This window comes from Nannospalax galili, unplaced genomic scaffold (assembly GCF_000622305.1).
Source record: "Nannospalax galili isolate Female #2095 unplaced genomic scaffold, S.galili_v1.0 scaffold169, whole genome shotgun sequence".
NCBI classification, from domain to species: domain Eukaryota; kingdom Metazoa; phylum Chordata; class Mammalia; order Rodentia; family Spalacidae; genus Nannospalax; species Nannospalax galili.
This window is the reverse complement of record NW_008360327.1, coordinates 6381538-6397790: the sequence shown is the minus strand read 5'-3', so window position 1 is coordinate 6397790 and position 16253 is coordinate 6381538. Positions and strand designations below refer to the sequence as shown.

Genomic DNA, 16253 nt, shown 5'->3' with positions numbered 1-16253 from the left:
ATTTTATGTGTATGCATGTATTGCCTGCATGTAGGTAAGTGTACCTGTGTCGTGCAATGCCTGTGGAGGTCAGAAGAGGCTGTCAGATCTCCTGGGACTGCAGTTACAGACAGTTGTTAGCTGCCATGTGGGTGCTGGGATTCGAACCCGGGTCTTCTGCAAGAACAACCAGTGTTCTTAACTTCTGAGCCATCTCTCTAGCCCCAAGTCCTATTTTTTAAGAGAAATTATTTAAATATAAACAACTTTAATAAATCTGTGGCTACATAAGGAAACACAGGTTTCTGGTTGTTCATTCTGTATTATACATGTGAAATCACTCTGACTTTGTTATTCAAATGTTTCTAGTATTTCATAATCCTTTATTTACCTCAACTTCTAGCTGGGCAGAAATACTCAAAAGGTTCCGAAAAAAATAGGCAAAATGTTAATTGAAAAGAACTTTGTCTTTTTTTCTTTGTTTTGAGTTTTATACTTTGGAAGTTTTGCCTAGCTCTGATGTGGTAAATGTACTTTGGGAGTCAACATGCATCGATTACTTCTTGCACTTGCATCTGCAGCACATATATGAACATAGATCAACATTTCTGAAATAACCACTTACAGAGAGCTGTAGAGACTGAACCTGTATCTAAGAATTACCTAAATACTTGCATACTATATGCCCTTCATGGGTAATGCTAGGCCTACTTAAGGAAACATGATATTTTGATATGTTAATGTGTGTAGACATCTTCATTATAGGTGAATCCCAAACATTCATAAAAGTAGATTTTGACACTCAGCATGGCTGGAGAGGGCAAATGTGAATAAAATGAAGCGTTTAAGAGACTACCAGTGCTCTTAACTGCTGAGCCCTCTCTCCAGCCCAGTTCTGTTCTTTATGGCAAGTAATATTCTCTTCAAGACTTCAGTTATCCTTGCAGGATGGTCTTGTCTGGGTTCTCTGAGGAGAGTGTTCATAGAGTACAGGAAGAGGTTCAGTATAAGATATCCATGGGTATTTATATAACTGATTATGTTTCATTGTATGCTCTTCTTAATTGCTTAAATGATTGTAGTGTGCTCTTTGAAATTTTATTTTAAAGCCCAGTTTCAGTGAATTCCATCTTCAAATATTAATTTGTACTGTCCAGGGATCCTGTGTTCAATATGACCAAGAAAGAGTTGAGTGTGGGCGCCATGTTATTTTTGTAATTCATCAGTGTAGTCCTTGGTATCAATGCTCCTAGTTAGTAGAAAGCACACTGTGTTTTTTCATGTTTTATATTATAAAATCAGTGCTACTCCTGTTATTATTAAATTTTTCCTTAGATAAGATGAATGAACACCAAAAAAGTTCAAATATTTTGCTCAGAGTTTTGCCATAAACCAATGACAAGTTGGGAGTAAAATTTATGAGCCTCCTTGGATCAGACTGGAGTTCCTGAGTTCTGCCTGAGCTCTTGTCATTACTCTGTGGAACATGGAAAATTGTCAAGGATGTTTTCAAGCGAAATAACTCTTACACTGAAGGCGATTGAAGAAAGAGGACATCTGTGTTCCCTATTTGACCTGAGTACTGTTTCAAAGCAGGAACAATCTTGAGTAGATGGTCCCATCTCTGAATTCAGTTTCCTAGGCTCTCCAGATAATCTCAGTTCTCGTGTCATCATGGGATGCAAATGGGAGGTGGGGGACAATGACAGTAATAACCTAAGAGCCACGAGCATGCATTGACTGCTTCATGCCTTACATTGTGCCTTTTCAGAGTGCAAATTCACCTGCACCAGCGGTAAATGCTTGTATCTTGGTTCACTGGTCTGTAACCAACAGAATGACTGTGGGGACAACAGTGATGAAGAAAACTGTCTCCTGGTGACTGAGCATCCACCGCCAGGCATCTTCAACTGTAAGTCCCTCTGACTCACCTTGGTGATATTGTATCTGATGGTGTTTTTGAAGCAGATGGGAGGTGGGATCATTGGGAAGTGGAAAGGGTCTTTTCTGGTTTAAGGAAAGGGGCTTGCATTTTTATAAAGGAAATGCTTTGTTCTTCTAGGATAGAAAGGAGGCGTAGATGAAGACAGAGAAATCAGTGTGCTCTCATAGATGGTCCCTGACACTGTGCTTTGTAATAGGTCTTTGCTGCTGATCTGAGGAGCCCTGATTAATTCTAAGAAATAATATTTTTTATTCTTCACACAAGTTTTATAGAATTTTTTGAGTGCACAACTTCAGAAATAATTTTAGATAAGTGAAGACAGGTCCATTATTAACCCAGAAAATAGAAAAACTTAGATTAGACCTTTAAAGGTTCTTGTAGTTCTATTAAGTATTAGATAGAAATAAATTTTGCATGACATCTTTACATATATGAATCTCCAAAGTTGAGACTTTGAACATTTCTTGAACTTGAAAAGATGAAATCAGAACTTGAAATTCATTGGTTTGTTTGAGCTCATTGTTTTTATGACAAAGAGAAAGAATGAAGCTTTTAATACTACTGAGTTCTTAGAAAAAGTAGATTATTTTCTATTTTTCCTTGAGCCAAGTGAAGTGGGTTGAGGATGAGACTATTTTTGCAGCAGCACACCTCAGTACTGTGTTTGGATAAGCGTTCCTCAAAGGTCCACATTTAATATTAAAGGCTTGGTCCCTAACCCTGGATACTATTGTGAGGTGCTAGAATTTTACATCTGGGGCCTCTTTTGAGCTAGTTTGGTCATAACAGGACTTGCCTTTTGCAGGAGATATTGGGACCCTGACTCTCCTCTTCCTTCTGTTGTTGTTATTGGTTTTTGGTGTTTTTGTTTTTTTGCTTTTGGAGACAGGGTCTCCCTGTAGCCCTAGCTAGCCTGGAATTCCTGCTTCTGTCTTGAAGGAACAAAGTGACTGTTCTACTATTTGAATATGAGAGTGGATAATTTGAATAATGAGAGTGAAGTGGTATCTTCTGGATATCCATATGAACTAGACTAAATTTTCATCTATATCCTGGCTCCCGGTGTGCACCAGTGCTCAGATGTCTTGGCTATCTGTTTGTTATTTGATAAATTTTAGCATGAAAGGTTAGAAAGAGAATCCTACTGTTATTCATAAAGTCAGCAATACAAACAGCCCTTATACAGCTTTGCCCTTCAGAAAGTATCTTGGAACCTAGATCTAGGTATATCTGGTTTCATCTGCCTCTGTACCAGCTAACCATGGTCAGATACGCATTGACTGAGGCTAGTTTACTTTACTGTGAGACTAGTTTACTTTACTGAGGTTAGTCTATGTTACTGTGTTTTGCACAGATGTGGAAGTTTGATTAGCATTGATTTTTCTCATGGAGTTTCCACAAGCATCTTTCTGTGGAAGAGAGAATATGCTGACAGTCTAATTCCCAGCTCTTCTCATATCTTTTCTTTGGCTGCTCTATCAAAATATTATACTCCTGAGCACTAAACATAAAAATAAGATTATTTATTACGTGCCTTCCCTGATCACTCTACTAGCCATTATGGGAGAATAAGGAAATGGATCCTGTTACCAGTCAGGGAATGTGAACATGGAGAGACAACGGTAACTGAAAGTGGGTCTAGAGGAATGAGTGGGCCCAGCGGTGTGTGGTTTAGGAGTTAGAATCGTTCTACTTGCACTCGTCATCATGGTGACTTCAAGGAGGATGCATCCCTGATGGTTAGGGAAGGAGACTGTCAGGACTTCGCCCAGCAAAAACGTGGAAAAAACAAACAACAAACAAACAAACAAAACACATGTGAAGGTGGCAATGAAGGTATTGCCATTCTGAACACAAGCAAGACAGCTTGACTTGACATGGTGGGACCACTGTGGCTGGGACAGCATGAGACAGAACTGGAAACTGGGCAGAGCCCAGGGAGGAGCCAGCATACTTATGGTCCACTGTGCTCCATGGTCCACTGTGCTCCATGCTTTGCTGTGCCCCATGATCCACTGTGTCCCATGGTGTGCTGTGCCCCATGATCCACTGTGTCCCATGGTGTACTGTGCCCTATAGTTTGTTGTGCTCTGTGGTCTGCAATGCTTGACACTGGCTGTCATTGATGCACCCAGGCTTTCCTCAGCAAACATACCATCCTGCCCAACTACAAGTTTCCAGCTATACTGTACTGTCAGAGCCCCCTCACCGCAGCTCAGTGGGAAGCGCTGAGCTCCTAAGGCCTCCTACAAGTTGTAGCCTATACAATTTGGAAAGAGCTGTGTATACTCAAAGTCTTGGCAAGAACAGATGTTCCCTAAGCAATCACTACTAAAGAATCTGTGCCACCGGACCTTACAAGGAAGCCCAGAGTTGAAAAGTACCAGTTGTCAACAGAATGACTTTTCATTTTCAGCTTCAGTGGAATTTCCAATTAACTAAAAGGATCTGATTCAGGGAAAGTGGGGAGTGGAGCTGCTCCCATCCTCACCCATGGCGGAAGCAGCTTCTTTCCTTCTAGGTGGCCTCATAAAACAGAGTCACAGCCAAACAAAGAAGAAGCTAACAAAGCATATCCAATTAAGCCCACATTTTAACTCTGAAACTTTTTCAGCAAGAAACTTTTTCCCCTCAAGGCCAGTTAGAATATTAACAACACATGAGATAAAATCTAAGCTCTTTGCTTTGCTTCTTCCAGCCAGCTTTTCTCACATTTTCAGTTATGTTTTCTTGTAAGGACTGGTACCCTACCTGCTACGAAGTTTTAGGCACCAAGCGGAGACTACTATGTACTATACCTTAAACTGGCGATTTCTCATCTTCCAAGTATTTTTGTTTATGAGAACTCTGGACCATGTAGAAAACCTATCATGACCAAGCTTCCAGTTGCTCGACCTTTATTTTTTCCTATAATGATTGCAGTAAGCCTTAAAAATAGCTCTCCAGTAACATCAAATATTAGAATGCACACAGTTTTCCAGTTCTCTTATAAATGTGAGTGGGTTTTGCTTTTCTTTATTAGTTTTTAAAATTAGCGTACAAGGTAAAGGGCTTCAGTAAGGCATTTTCATATAAACTTCATGTTTGTTCATTCTTGGCCCCCACTCGCTGTCTCCCTCCTGCTGGTTCTTTCCCTTCTCCAGTGGCTCCTCTTCAACTTTCAAATACGTGTTTTCATGTTCTGCATACAGTTTGTTTGAACAAGAGTCCAAGTTCGAAAGCACTGTGATGAATTTGTATGTTTCCCAAGAGCTTTCTTAGTCTTAGTCTTCTTAGCCTCCTTTTCCTTCCTCTTCCTTATCCTACATCCTGTTGTGACTTTTGGTGGTCTAAATTACTTGTTTTGTAGAATTTCCAAACTGGATTTTTCTGACTGTTTTCCCATGCTCTAAGTGACTATGAACATTTGTTGCTTGTAATTCCTGTTTCTTGGTAGGTAGATTGAGCGATCTGGAGAGATTCTGTTGTGAATGTTGTATACATATGGGTATGCATAAGGTGCAGTCGTCTCCCCTCAGCAGGCATGGTGTATCTGTCTAATTCTTTCCTTTCCTCTATTAATTAGTGGGGATCACCCTGATGTATATATCACATAGGGTGAATTAACTTAAATATGAGCAGTTTCCCCATTTTTTCAGAGGTAATCAATAAGGTTTTCTTTATGTTGCTATGAATTGAGCAGTTAAAACAAATTTGATGCATACTCTGAACTTTTGTAGAAGCCCATTCTGCTCCTCTAGGGTATCCAGCTCCCAAGTCTCATCCCATTCTAGCCTCCCTATTCTAGCACCCTAGGGTGCCATGTGCTCACCCCCTCATACCTGCCCTACAACTTCACAAGTTTATGTTATTAATTTCTGCCTTCCAGTTCCTTCCTTGCTTGCCTACCTGTGGCTTCCTGGTGTTTTCTTTTTTAATTTTTTAAAATTTATTATTTTTATTTTATGTGTATGAGTGTATTGCCTGCATGTATGTAAGTGCACCTGTGTCATGCAGTGCCCACAGAGGTCAGAAGAGGATGTTGGATTCCTTGGAACTGGAGTTACAGACAGTTGTTAGCTGCCTTGTGGGTGCTGGGACTCAAACCCAGGTCCCCTGCAAGACCGCCAGTGCTCTTTGTTGAGCCATCTCTCTAGCCCCCTCAAGTGTTTTCTTCTGTTCATTCTGAGCTCACTGCCTTCTGCTGAGCCCACCTGGCAGACCCTGTACTCTGCTTTCTAGTTCTTTCCCAGAGACCTATGGCTGCCCCTTGGCACCTTATTGTGGGTGGGCTGGGCCTTCCCTCTATCCAGCATGGGCCTCCAGCACCTTTCCAGTTTCCCAGTCAGAACCCTTTCGTGTTTTCATTGCTTATCTTGACTCCCAGATGCCTCTCCCTGCCTGGATTTCTTCCTCTGTGGCCACAGCTCTCTAGTAGTTGCTTTTGCTGGAAATACTTGTTCACTGCCAAACCCAGTGGACATTTTTTTCTTGTTTCTTTTCTTTTTTGACCAATCTTCTCTCCACAGTTGATAGGATTGTTTAGTCCGTTTACGACCGTGCTACTTGACATCACAGGATCAGGCCCTGGCTGATCTTTTGGCCAGCCTCAGCTACTTCATCATGTGGCAGTTCCTCTGCTCTCCAGCTGCCAAAACTTGCCTGCCTCACAAGTATCCCATTCTGCCGTTGGCTTCTCTAGACACCACATAGTCATAGTCATTCCCCTTTCCTTTCTACAGCCTAGACTGATATATGCAGCTGCTTGTCAGGTCTCTTTAGGAGACTCTCAGATTCTGTGCACCCAGCACTGACCTGCTGCTCATTTCTCCTCCTCCTAGACCAGCTCCTGTATTGCTGCTGCCAATCTTACTGTTTTGATTCCACCAGTTAGGTCAAGTGGGTCATCCTTCCTGATTCTACCCCATAACCAGAAATATAGTCTCCTACTTGGATCCTGTAGCACTTTGTGCCCTTAAGGCAGTGTCTGTTCTCTTGATATTTAACCTGGGTACAAGTTTAATTATCATAGGATATTAAGTTCTTGGATGACAGGAGCTATGCCTACAATTTTATAATACATGATATTCCTTACAGAGCACTGACTATACATATTAGGCACTTGAGAAGTTATCTTTCCTCTGTTACTGCCCAGCGTACTGTTCGTATGGCCTTCAGAGTACCAGGCCTATAAGGTTTCTGCTGGGGCCTTAGCTTCAGCTACCCTTATACCATGATATATGTCATATGCAGTATGTAAGGTATGGCCCTGTAAATGTTTGCTGAGTACTGGCCAAGTTATTATTTTAGAAAATTCAAGTCAGCTCAGAGGATAAGACAGCTATTGTGAATATTCCATAGCTAGTGGAACTGGAGGTTGAAAATATCTATACCATCCTGGCAGCCTGCATGATAAGACAGTGAAAAGATGACACATCTGTCCTCTCCCAGTTGTCTGTCCTTAAATGTGTCTTCGGTTACCAGAGATACCCAACTAACCAAAGTATAAGCCTACTCTGGTGCATTTATTCTGTGGCCCATAGTATGACAGACTGCTTTATGACTGGATCAGGCTCTCCAATTCAGCAACTCTTGAAGGACAAAATCTTTAGTTTCTGAATATTCAAATGCTGATATATGTAGGATTGCTTCATATGCGTGAAAAATGTGAAATGTTTCTCACTGTGTCATAAAGAAGTATGTGTGTGCATATGTGTGTGAATCTCTGTGTGGTGTGCTCATGCATAAATGTTTGAGTCTGTATGCAGTATGTATATATACAGGTGTGTTAGTATGCAGGTTTGTCTGTGATGTGTGAATGTGTGACTGTGTGTGTCTGTGAGAGGGTGAATGTGTGAGAATCTTTGTGAAGTGTGCATTGAGGTGTGTGAGCATGTGGCCTCAGTTGCCTGATTATTCCTACCTGGCAGCTCTTCTTTCCTGATAGGATATTTCTTGCATCTTGAGTTTCATAGTGTGACTGAAAGAACATGCTTTCCTATGTGCACAGTTCAACTGACATTTCAAACAATGACTAGTGCCCAGGCTGTACTTAGAATATTAGGTTCTGATTTCCAATTGTGGAGTCATTATTCACTGTGACTTTAGGACACTTGCTTAGCTCTTCATACCTTGATTTTTCTCCTTTATAAAATGAGGATTATATTATTAGTTCTCACTCAAAGGGAAGCTTGAGTATTTAATGAAACAGTGCAGAGCAATCTGAGTAATGCCTAGCACATAGTAAATATTCAATAAATATCATCTATCTAAAGGTCTGCAGCTTCTTGGGTGTGGAATGAAGTAGGAAAGGAGCTTCCATTTGACAAAGGCCAGCAGTTTACACACATCATCTCATTTATATCTCTCAAAACCATCCTAGAAGGCATTCACAGGGACACTGTGCTCAGAGAGAGATTAGATAATTACTTCAGTCACATAGCCAGAACCCGTTGCTGCTGCTGAGAGATTGAATTCAGCTGTGTTTTTAGTGCATGCTTGTGTGCGTGCGTGCGTTTCCCTCCTGATGGTATCTTGGGTTTTTTGTTTGTTTTTTGTTTTTGTTTTTACTATAATAAGGATTTACTAATTAATTCTTAAAAGGTTTGTAGTTTGGGGGGAACAGAGATCAAATTGTACATTTCTGAAGGGCCATAGAAGAGAGTGCTCCAAGAACAACTGTTTATGTGATAAAGAGTAATTGATTCATGGATTGTGATAATCTTATTTTCATACTGGATTTTAACAAGAATATGAAAAATTGACCCAGCAGCCCCAGTGTGTCAGGGACCATTGATTGTTGAGTTCATGGGAGTCTGCTTTGCCATTTGGTGTGCTGTCCTGTCCTGGTTCTGGCCATCCATGTACTATTATGTAACCCAGGAGAGTCAGTTCCCTTCCTGTTTCACTTTCCTTCTTGGGAACCGCCCTGTGAATATGAGACAGCCTGGTGGGCCGACTCTCCTTCAACCATCCCTGTCCCTTGGAGCCTACTGTGCCAAGCAGGAGCTTTCGGCCTTGGACCCCTAATGTCTCTCTGGCACTTGCTTAAGTGCTGTGTCTCTTTCACTCTTTAGTGTGTCAGTGGAAGAATGCCAGGCTGCCTGCCTCCTGGCCCCCACTGTGGAGAGCATGGACCAGGGTCTTCTGGTTTGTCGTGTTGTATCCAAACATGGTTAATAAGGGGCCTATGAAGCTTAATGCTTAACTGTGTGTTACTTTGGTCAAGCCAGTAGCAGAGACTGCTTGCAGTGAAACAAGCTGTTCTGCAAGAGCAGCATGTGTTCTTTGACCAGGAACCCTGTCTCCTTTTCAACTTAGGAAAAGAAAAAAGACTCCATGGCAAAACAGCTACAGACTTGTGTGCCAGTGATCGAAGAAAACATTTAAAGCAAGGTGAAGATGAGGAGGTGTGGTTCTTTGGGCTGGCTTAGAGACTGTGCTGGATCAGGTTGCAGCAGGTCGTTATGGGCGACAGACTTCTACCTGGGTGCTGGTGGGGATTGGGTGAACCACGAGGGATCAGACATTGGCCTCTGTGCTCCCCTCCCAGCCCCTTTTGTTCACTGCCTTTATTTCTCCAAGAGAGCTTTCAGATCAATTAAAAACTTACAGGGTCTTGAACAGTAATTCTGCCTTTTCAAATAAACAAAGGTAGAGAACAAATGTGGGGGAAAGTTTTAATAAACGCCAGGAATCATTTTCTCCTGCTGTGACGCTAAATTTACTCAGATAAAAACAACCTCTTAGATTTACATTTTGATTCTGTTGCTGCTTTCATGTGTACAGGGCTGTCCTACTTCAGATGAAATTTATCCACTTCTTTAAATATTTAGTAGTCTAGCGTGGATGTTAATGAAAGTCTGGTGGTGCTATTTTGAGAATTGCAACAATGATAGTAATTTTCAGTGTCAGATTCCTGCTTCGCAAAGGGAAAGAAGGATGGGAGGAGGAGGAGGTTAAAATGGTTTCAGTTCTAATAGAGTTTGCCATCCGCTGGGCCGTGCCAGACAGATGGGTCATGAATACCGTCTAGACGTTCTCTGCCTGAGCAAAGCCCTGGTCTCTAAGGACACACAGTGAGACGCCCGCCGGCTTAAGTAACTGGGGAAAGTCAGGGCAAGCTCTCCTGCAATCAGATAGAAATCAATGCAGCTCCTGCTTCCTCAGGGAGGCCCAGGAGTTGATGGGAGGTTATATGGGGAGGGGATGTTAAGAGAAAAGGCCCCCTGTTACTGATCAATTTTAGTGCAAACTTGACAATTATTAAGCATTAGGGACAGTGTGAAAGGACAGTTATAGATGACAGCACTATTGATGTAAACTCCTCCTCCACAGACCCAGGCCCCAAAGGGCAAAGAAGAGCTATGACGAAAAGGAAGACTCGTTCAGTGCTGTCTAAGCAGGAATGTGGGCCATCAGCCGGCCTGTGCTGTTGTATATATTGAACTTGGTACACAGCTCTAGTGGAAACTGTTGGTTCTGACTCTTCATTTTCTGGGGTTTAGTCTCTTAATTTGGAAGGGTTTATAGACTCACCTGGCTTGCCTTACCTTATGAGTCTCTCTGAGTACCTTCCAAAGCCAGATCCCATAACAGATAGCTCTACTCCTGGTGTTGTAAGACATTGGGTAAGAATCTTATAAGCACTCTGCCTGGCTGTGCTTGTACAGGAATAATTATGATGGTTTTGCTCATTATTTCCTGGGTACCAGGAATGAAATTTAATGATACTGTCAGTGTGCTTTTCTGATGATGACTCTTCATGTAAATGTGGTAGGTGGGGGGGGTGGCATGGGGTGAGACTGGGGTGAGGGGTTAGGTGTCGCCAGCCAGATGGTGACTCAGCTTGCTCCGAGGCACTTCACTGTTTGGTTTGGAGGTCTTTGGTCATATTTTTGCTTCAAATATTATGCAAAAGGATATATAGTAAAGTTTGGAGGGGATCATCCTTGAATAAGGTAAAATTCAAAGCTGTCATGTAATGTATTATTTAATGCAGAAGTAGAAATAATCCCCAAGGCGGAACTTCTGAGTTGGCCATTGGGGGCGGTAGATTTTAGTCATGTCTCAATGGAGGCACAGCATAAGCTTTAATAGGGGAAAAACTAACAACCTAAATTTGCCAATAATCATTTTTCACTCTGTTCATTCCTGTTATGAGCCAAGAACTAATAGCACAGGGAAAAAGAAAATGTTCTTTGCTTCTTCACAGAAAGAAAAAGGAAACCAACATTTGAAAAATATTCTTAGGTAGACAATCACTGGAGAGGAAAGAAAGAAATCTTATGTTTCAAGAGTTTGCACTTAGAAGGAGCGAGCAAGTCTGTCCTTGTTCCAGATGGCTCTTGTCAAAAATATCACTGTAGTTGTCCAGAAGGTACAGCAATCTACAGAAAGATTTCTTTTCCTAAATCTTTGCCTGCTGTCTGCTCCAAACTCTCACACTTAGGGTATGAACCATATCGCCCTTCAGATGATGATGGGAACCAACACTTATGGCAGTGAGATGGGCCGGATGGGTAGGTGTGGCACCACACACTTGGCAGAACCCAATGCCTCTTGCTTCTGCTCACTCCTGATAAGAGGAACCTAACACACACCTGCCCGTGTGGAAGACTCTAGGAATTTAGTGACTGACTGCTAGGTTCGGACATGTGCCTTGACCATGAAGTATAGTGTTGTTCCCCCCTTTATGAGAGAAAAATGCATGCTCTTATGTGGACACACGTGTATTCTTTATATAAAGGGCATCTGAGCTTGAGCTGCAGTGTATGCTGTGGTTAGCCCCACGGTGGGTGTTGCCTCTCTATCTTCAGCAGGGATGTTTAATGCTTGTTGTTTTATTCTTAAAATTGGGAGGAAAAAAGTGGACTTAAACCTTTTATATCCTCCTATCCTGGGTCTAAACTGGAGACAGGTAGCAGTATAATGTGGGCTTGTGCAGCATCCTATTGGGCCGGACTTGGTTTGTAGTTGGGTGGTAGCTTTGGTTCAGCAATGTCTGTTCTGGTGCAGAGCTAACCCTTGGAGTGAGCCTGTCTACAGCTTAGTATGATTTTCCATAGAACGTCAATCAACAAGAATGTACCTCAGAGAGACACTTCTCTCCTGGTTCACATGCTAGAAGACTGAAATGTTGAGTGTTGGTTACGTGAAGAGAGGAGAATTGGGTGAAACCTCACTTGAAAATGCCAGGCTGACCTGAAAAGACCGAGTCCCCCCTGTTTCAGTTCCACTTGCCTGCATTTTGCTGACCTCTCTGCAAGGTCATCGGGAGCCAGTGGCCACTGTGCCTTCATGCTTTTTGTGTCTTATTCACATATTATGGAATTTTTAGTTGAAAACAACAATAAAACAAAGATTCTAGGACTGAATTATTTTCAGAAGTTGCTGAAAGAGAAATAATTGTTGAAAGGTAGTTCTGGATAGGACCTGGCTAGTGTTCTAGGAAAAAGCAAAAGCAAAAACAAAAATGTGATTGAGGTGGTTACAGGCAGAAAATAGTAGACAGTTTCTCATCTTGAAGTATGTTTCATGGAAGGTATTTTTGTGTACTGAGTATGTAAGAGGCACAGAGCTAGGCTTTGTGGATAGTGCCGAGTGTTCAGGACATTTCTCTGTGTTCCAGCTTTCTTCCATTCAGAGCTATAGTAGACGTCTTGAGATGATTCATAAGGATACAGACCAGTGTCTACAGTCCTAGTGTGTGAGACAGAGGGAGAACTCTTTGAGTCTCAGCATATGTGTAAGACGTCCTCATGGATGTGGAGAAGGTGTCTGGAGGATCCTTGCTCTCCTGAGTAGCCTGATATAGATGGGGAAATGGCTGAGCAGAGGTTTTGATATGGGAATTGTTGTGATACACTAGCTTGTTTGAAGATGAGGGTTGATTTGCAAAAATATTACTGGAAAAGCGAGTGGGCTAACATTCTGGAAATTCAGGCATGTCAGAGCACATAGTTTCTAGTTTCTGTCTTGAAGAAGTCATGGAAAGTTTTGAGCAAGAAGGTGAGAAATACATAAGACCGTTCTATGCTGGAAGATCCTTAATGGTAACCTGGTCCTGCACTCTATGTTATAGACAATGAAACTGAACACTGGAGAGTTGAAATGTTTCAATTTCATAACCTAATATGTATGTTAGTATGTTTGGGCTTCAAAGCAAAATACCTCAACTGTGGTGCTCTGTGTGTGTGTGTGTGTGTGTGTGTGTGTGTGTGTGTTATATGTGTATGTGTGTGTTGTGTGTAATGTGTGTGTGTGTGTGTGCACATGTGAAGGAATGTTAGTACATGCTCAGGTATGTGCTTGTGGAGGCCAGAGGACAGGTGCTATTTTTTTTAAAGATTTATTTTATGTATAAGTGTGTATGCCTGAGTAAATATATGTGTACTGTGGGCCTGCAGAAGCCAGCAGAAGAGGGTGTCAGATCTCCTATAGGAGTTGTGAACCACCTGATATGGATGCCGGGAACTGAACCTGGGTCCTCTACAAGAGCAGCAATTGCTCTTAACTGCTGAACCCTCTCTCCAGCCCCACCTTTTTTGAGACAGAGTCTCTCACTGGCCTGGAACTCCTCTAGTAGGCTAGTCTGGTTGGCCAGAAATCCCTAGGGCTCTATCTGTCCTATGTCTGCCTTCCTGGTGCTAAGATTACTGGAATGCTACTATGTCTGGCTTTTTAAACTTAGGTTCTAGGCATTGAACTCAAGCTTTTATGCTTGCAAAGCAAGTACTTTGCCACTTGAGCTGTCTTCCCATCTCTCAACTGTGAGGCTTTAAACAACAGAAATAAGTTTCTCATACATCTGAGGGCAGGGGGTTGGAAGCCCAAGATCAAAGTGCTGGCAGATTCAGTGTCTGTTGATAATACATTTCCCAGAAGCACCTCCTTCTTGTGCCCTTACATGGTAGAAGGGTCAAGGGATCTCTCTCTCTCTCTCTCTCTCTCTCTCTCTCTCTCTCTCTGCATCTGTCTGATTTACCGCTCTCTCTTTGCCTCCCTTTCTCTACCGCTTTCTTTTTTATGGGCCGGAGGATTGATCCTAGGATTTTGTATATGCTAATCAAACACTCTGCTGCTGAGCTATACCCCCATCTGTTTTACTTATTATTTTTTAAATTTTGAAACAGAGGCTTGCTAAATTTCTCAGGCTAGTCCTCCTGTTTCAGCCTCTATAGTAATTGGGATTCCTGGCATATATAGGTCACCATGTTCAGCTGCAGTCTATTTTATGTTATTTCACTTACTCATTTTATGTGTGTGCATATACACATGCATGTGCACCATGATTCACATGTGATGGTCAGAGGACAATTTGTAGTAGCAGTTGGCTCTCATCTTCCATCGTGTGTCTGGGGATCAAATTCAGGTTGTTGGACTTGGCAGCAAGCACCTTTACCTACTGAGCCATCTCTGGCCCTGCGATGATCTCTTTATAAGAACATTAATCCCATTCATCATGGCTCTACCTTCATGACCTAACCACACCTTGGGGTTAGAATTTCAGCAAATGAATTTGTTATTTTTTTAATTTTTAAAAATTTATTATTTTTATTTTATGTGTTTGTGTGTATTGTCAGCATGTATGTGAGTACATCTGTGTGTCATGCAATGCTGCAGAGGTCAGAAGAGGGCGTCGGATCCCCTGGAACTGGAGTTACAGACAGTTGTTAGCTGCCATGTGGGTGCTGGGATTTGAACCTGGGTCTTCTGCAAGAACAACCAGTGTTCTTAACCACTGAGCCATCTCTCCAGCCCTGAATTTGTTATGTTTTTTCTTGGTGTGTGTGTAGATATTTAGAGCAAACCACCATAGTTTCTATTTCTTGGGCTTCTTTTTTCTGTAGAAATTCTCACATTAACTTGCTGGGTTAGGTATTAACAAGGAGAGATGAAGAATAAGAGTCCCCTGGAAGGACCCTCTCCTGCAGAGTCTGTGTTTAGGAAAACTCTATGGCCTTTAGATGTGAGCCCCATGAGAGGAGGGGCAGAGACACAATGAGGAAGGTTATCAAAAGTGGAAGACCTCAGCACATTTATCAATAGTGGTATCTTTTCAGTAGGGCTTAAAGATAGTCTTATTGCCAATATTATATAAAAACAGAGCTTGGAGGAATGTGGGTGAAAGCCACCTTAGGAGAGGAGAGGAGAGGAGAGGAGAGGAGAGGAGAGGAGAGGAGAGGAGGGTAAGTCAGAGTGTGCCTTGGCTCAGAGGGGCCCCAGTGTTCAGGCTGGTATGACCTCTCAGGACACCTGTGACTTCTGTGTCCCTAGAGCCCAGTGTGGTGGATTGCAATAGTGAGAAGCTGTAGGCACGGAGGAAAACAGGAAGAAGGAAGGGTGGAGTCTGCATTTCAGAGCTGAGGGATGCCTCAGGGTGAGGATGGACACTGTAGGAGGCAGAACCAAGAGCAGGTCTCTGAGGGATGGAGTCTAGCATAGTACAGGGAAGGAGCTCCTTCTTGGACACCTGGGCAGGAACATGATGGTATATAGCTGAGGATGGCAGGCAGAGGCATCCTCACCCTGTGGGGCAGACCGTCACAGTGAAGGGTAGTCAAAATCTGCCATGAGCTGGCTGATGCTTAGGAAAATACACTGATGCAAAGGGATCCGTTCATGACAGTCAGTATCTTGGTTGTACGTTATAACCTTCAAAAATGCTTTTTACGTGTGCGAGCATCTCTTTCAACAACTGCACAGCTTGAGTACTTATTAAGTGCTGAGTAGTTGATTGATCTTACTTAATTGGCAAAACCACCAGATGCTGTATGAACTTCTAGTATCCGCTCTATGTAGTCAAAGAAATCATTAGCAGTGTGTCCAGTTTGAGACTGTGGTTGTAAGTTGGGAGCTGACTCTCTGTGAGAGCCTCCAGAGACCAGACACAAAAGAATCCCAGGGACAAGTGAGGGATTGCACCCAGGACAAAGCTGTGAAATGCCTGTTCCAAAAGGTAAATGGCCAGTGGGCATGAAAGACAAGAGAGATGGGCTAGTTTCCAGAGGCATTCACTGTGGAAGGAGGGTATGCGTGTGAGTGAACATGTAAGTCATGGAATCTTTATGACACATGAATAGAAAGACTGAGTAATGACAGGGTCACTAGATATGGGGTCTAGCTTCTGCCCTTTGGAAAGTAATGAAGGCGGATTTTGTTTGCTTTGGTTTCTATTTGTGGGTATTTGAGTACATGGATGCATTATGAAAATCACAAGATGGATGTGTGAATTATCTTTGTGTAGTATATAAACTTGGGGTTTAAGGTTCAGAGGACATAGAACCCTTAATGATGTCCAGGCTCAGTCCTGGCTTGTTTGTATCCTGGACCACACTGGATTTACATG

General features: G+C 42.4%; 1 protein-coding gene across 8 annotated transcripts in view; it reads left to right on the top strand.

Annotated features, from left to right (window-relative positions):
* The window catches only part of Ldlrad4 (low density lipoprotein receptor class A domain containing 4), a 474517-nt gene that overhangs the window by 234150 nt on the left and 224114 nt on the right, over nucleotides 1-16253 (top strand). For all 8 annotated transcript variants that reach the window (XM_029560086.1, XM_017796315.2, XM_029560087.1 and 5 more), the window contains one exon: nucleotides 1751-1891. In XM_029560086.1, the coding sequence (XP_029415946.1) occupies nucleotides 1751-1891 (141 nt within the window). The remainder of the gene's footprint in view (nucleotides 1-1750; nucleotides 1892-16253) is intronic.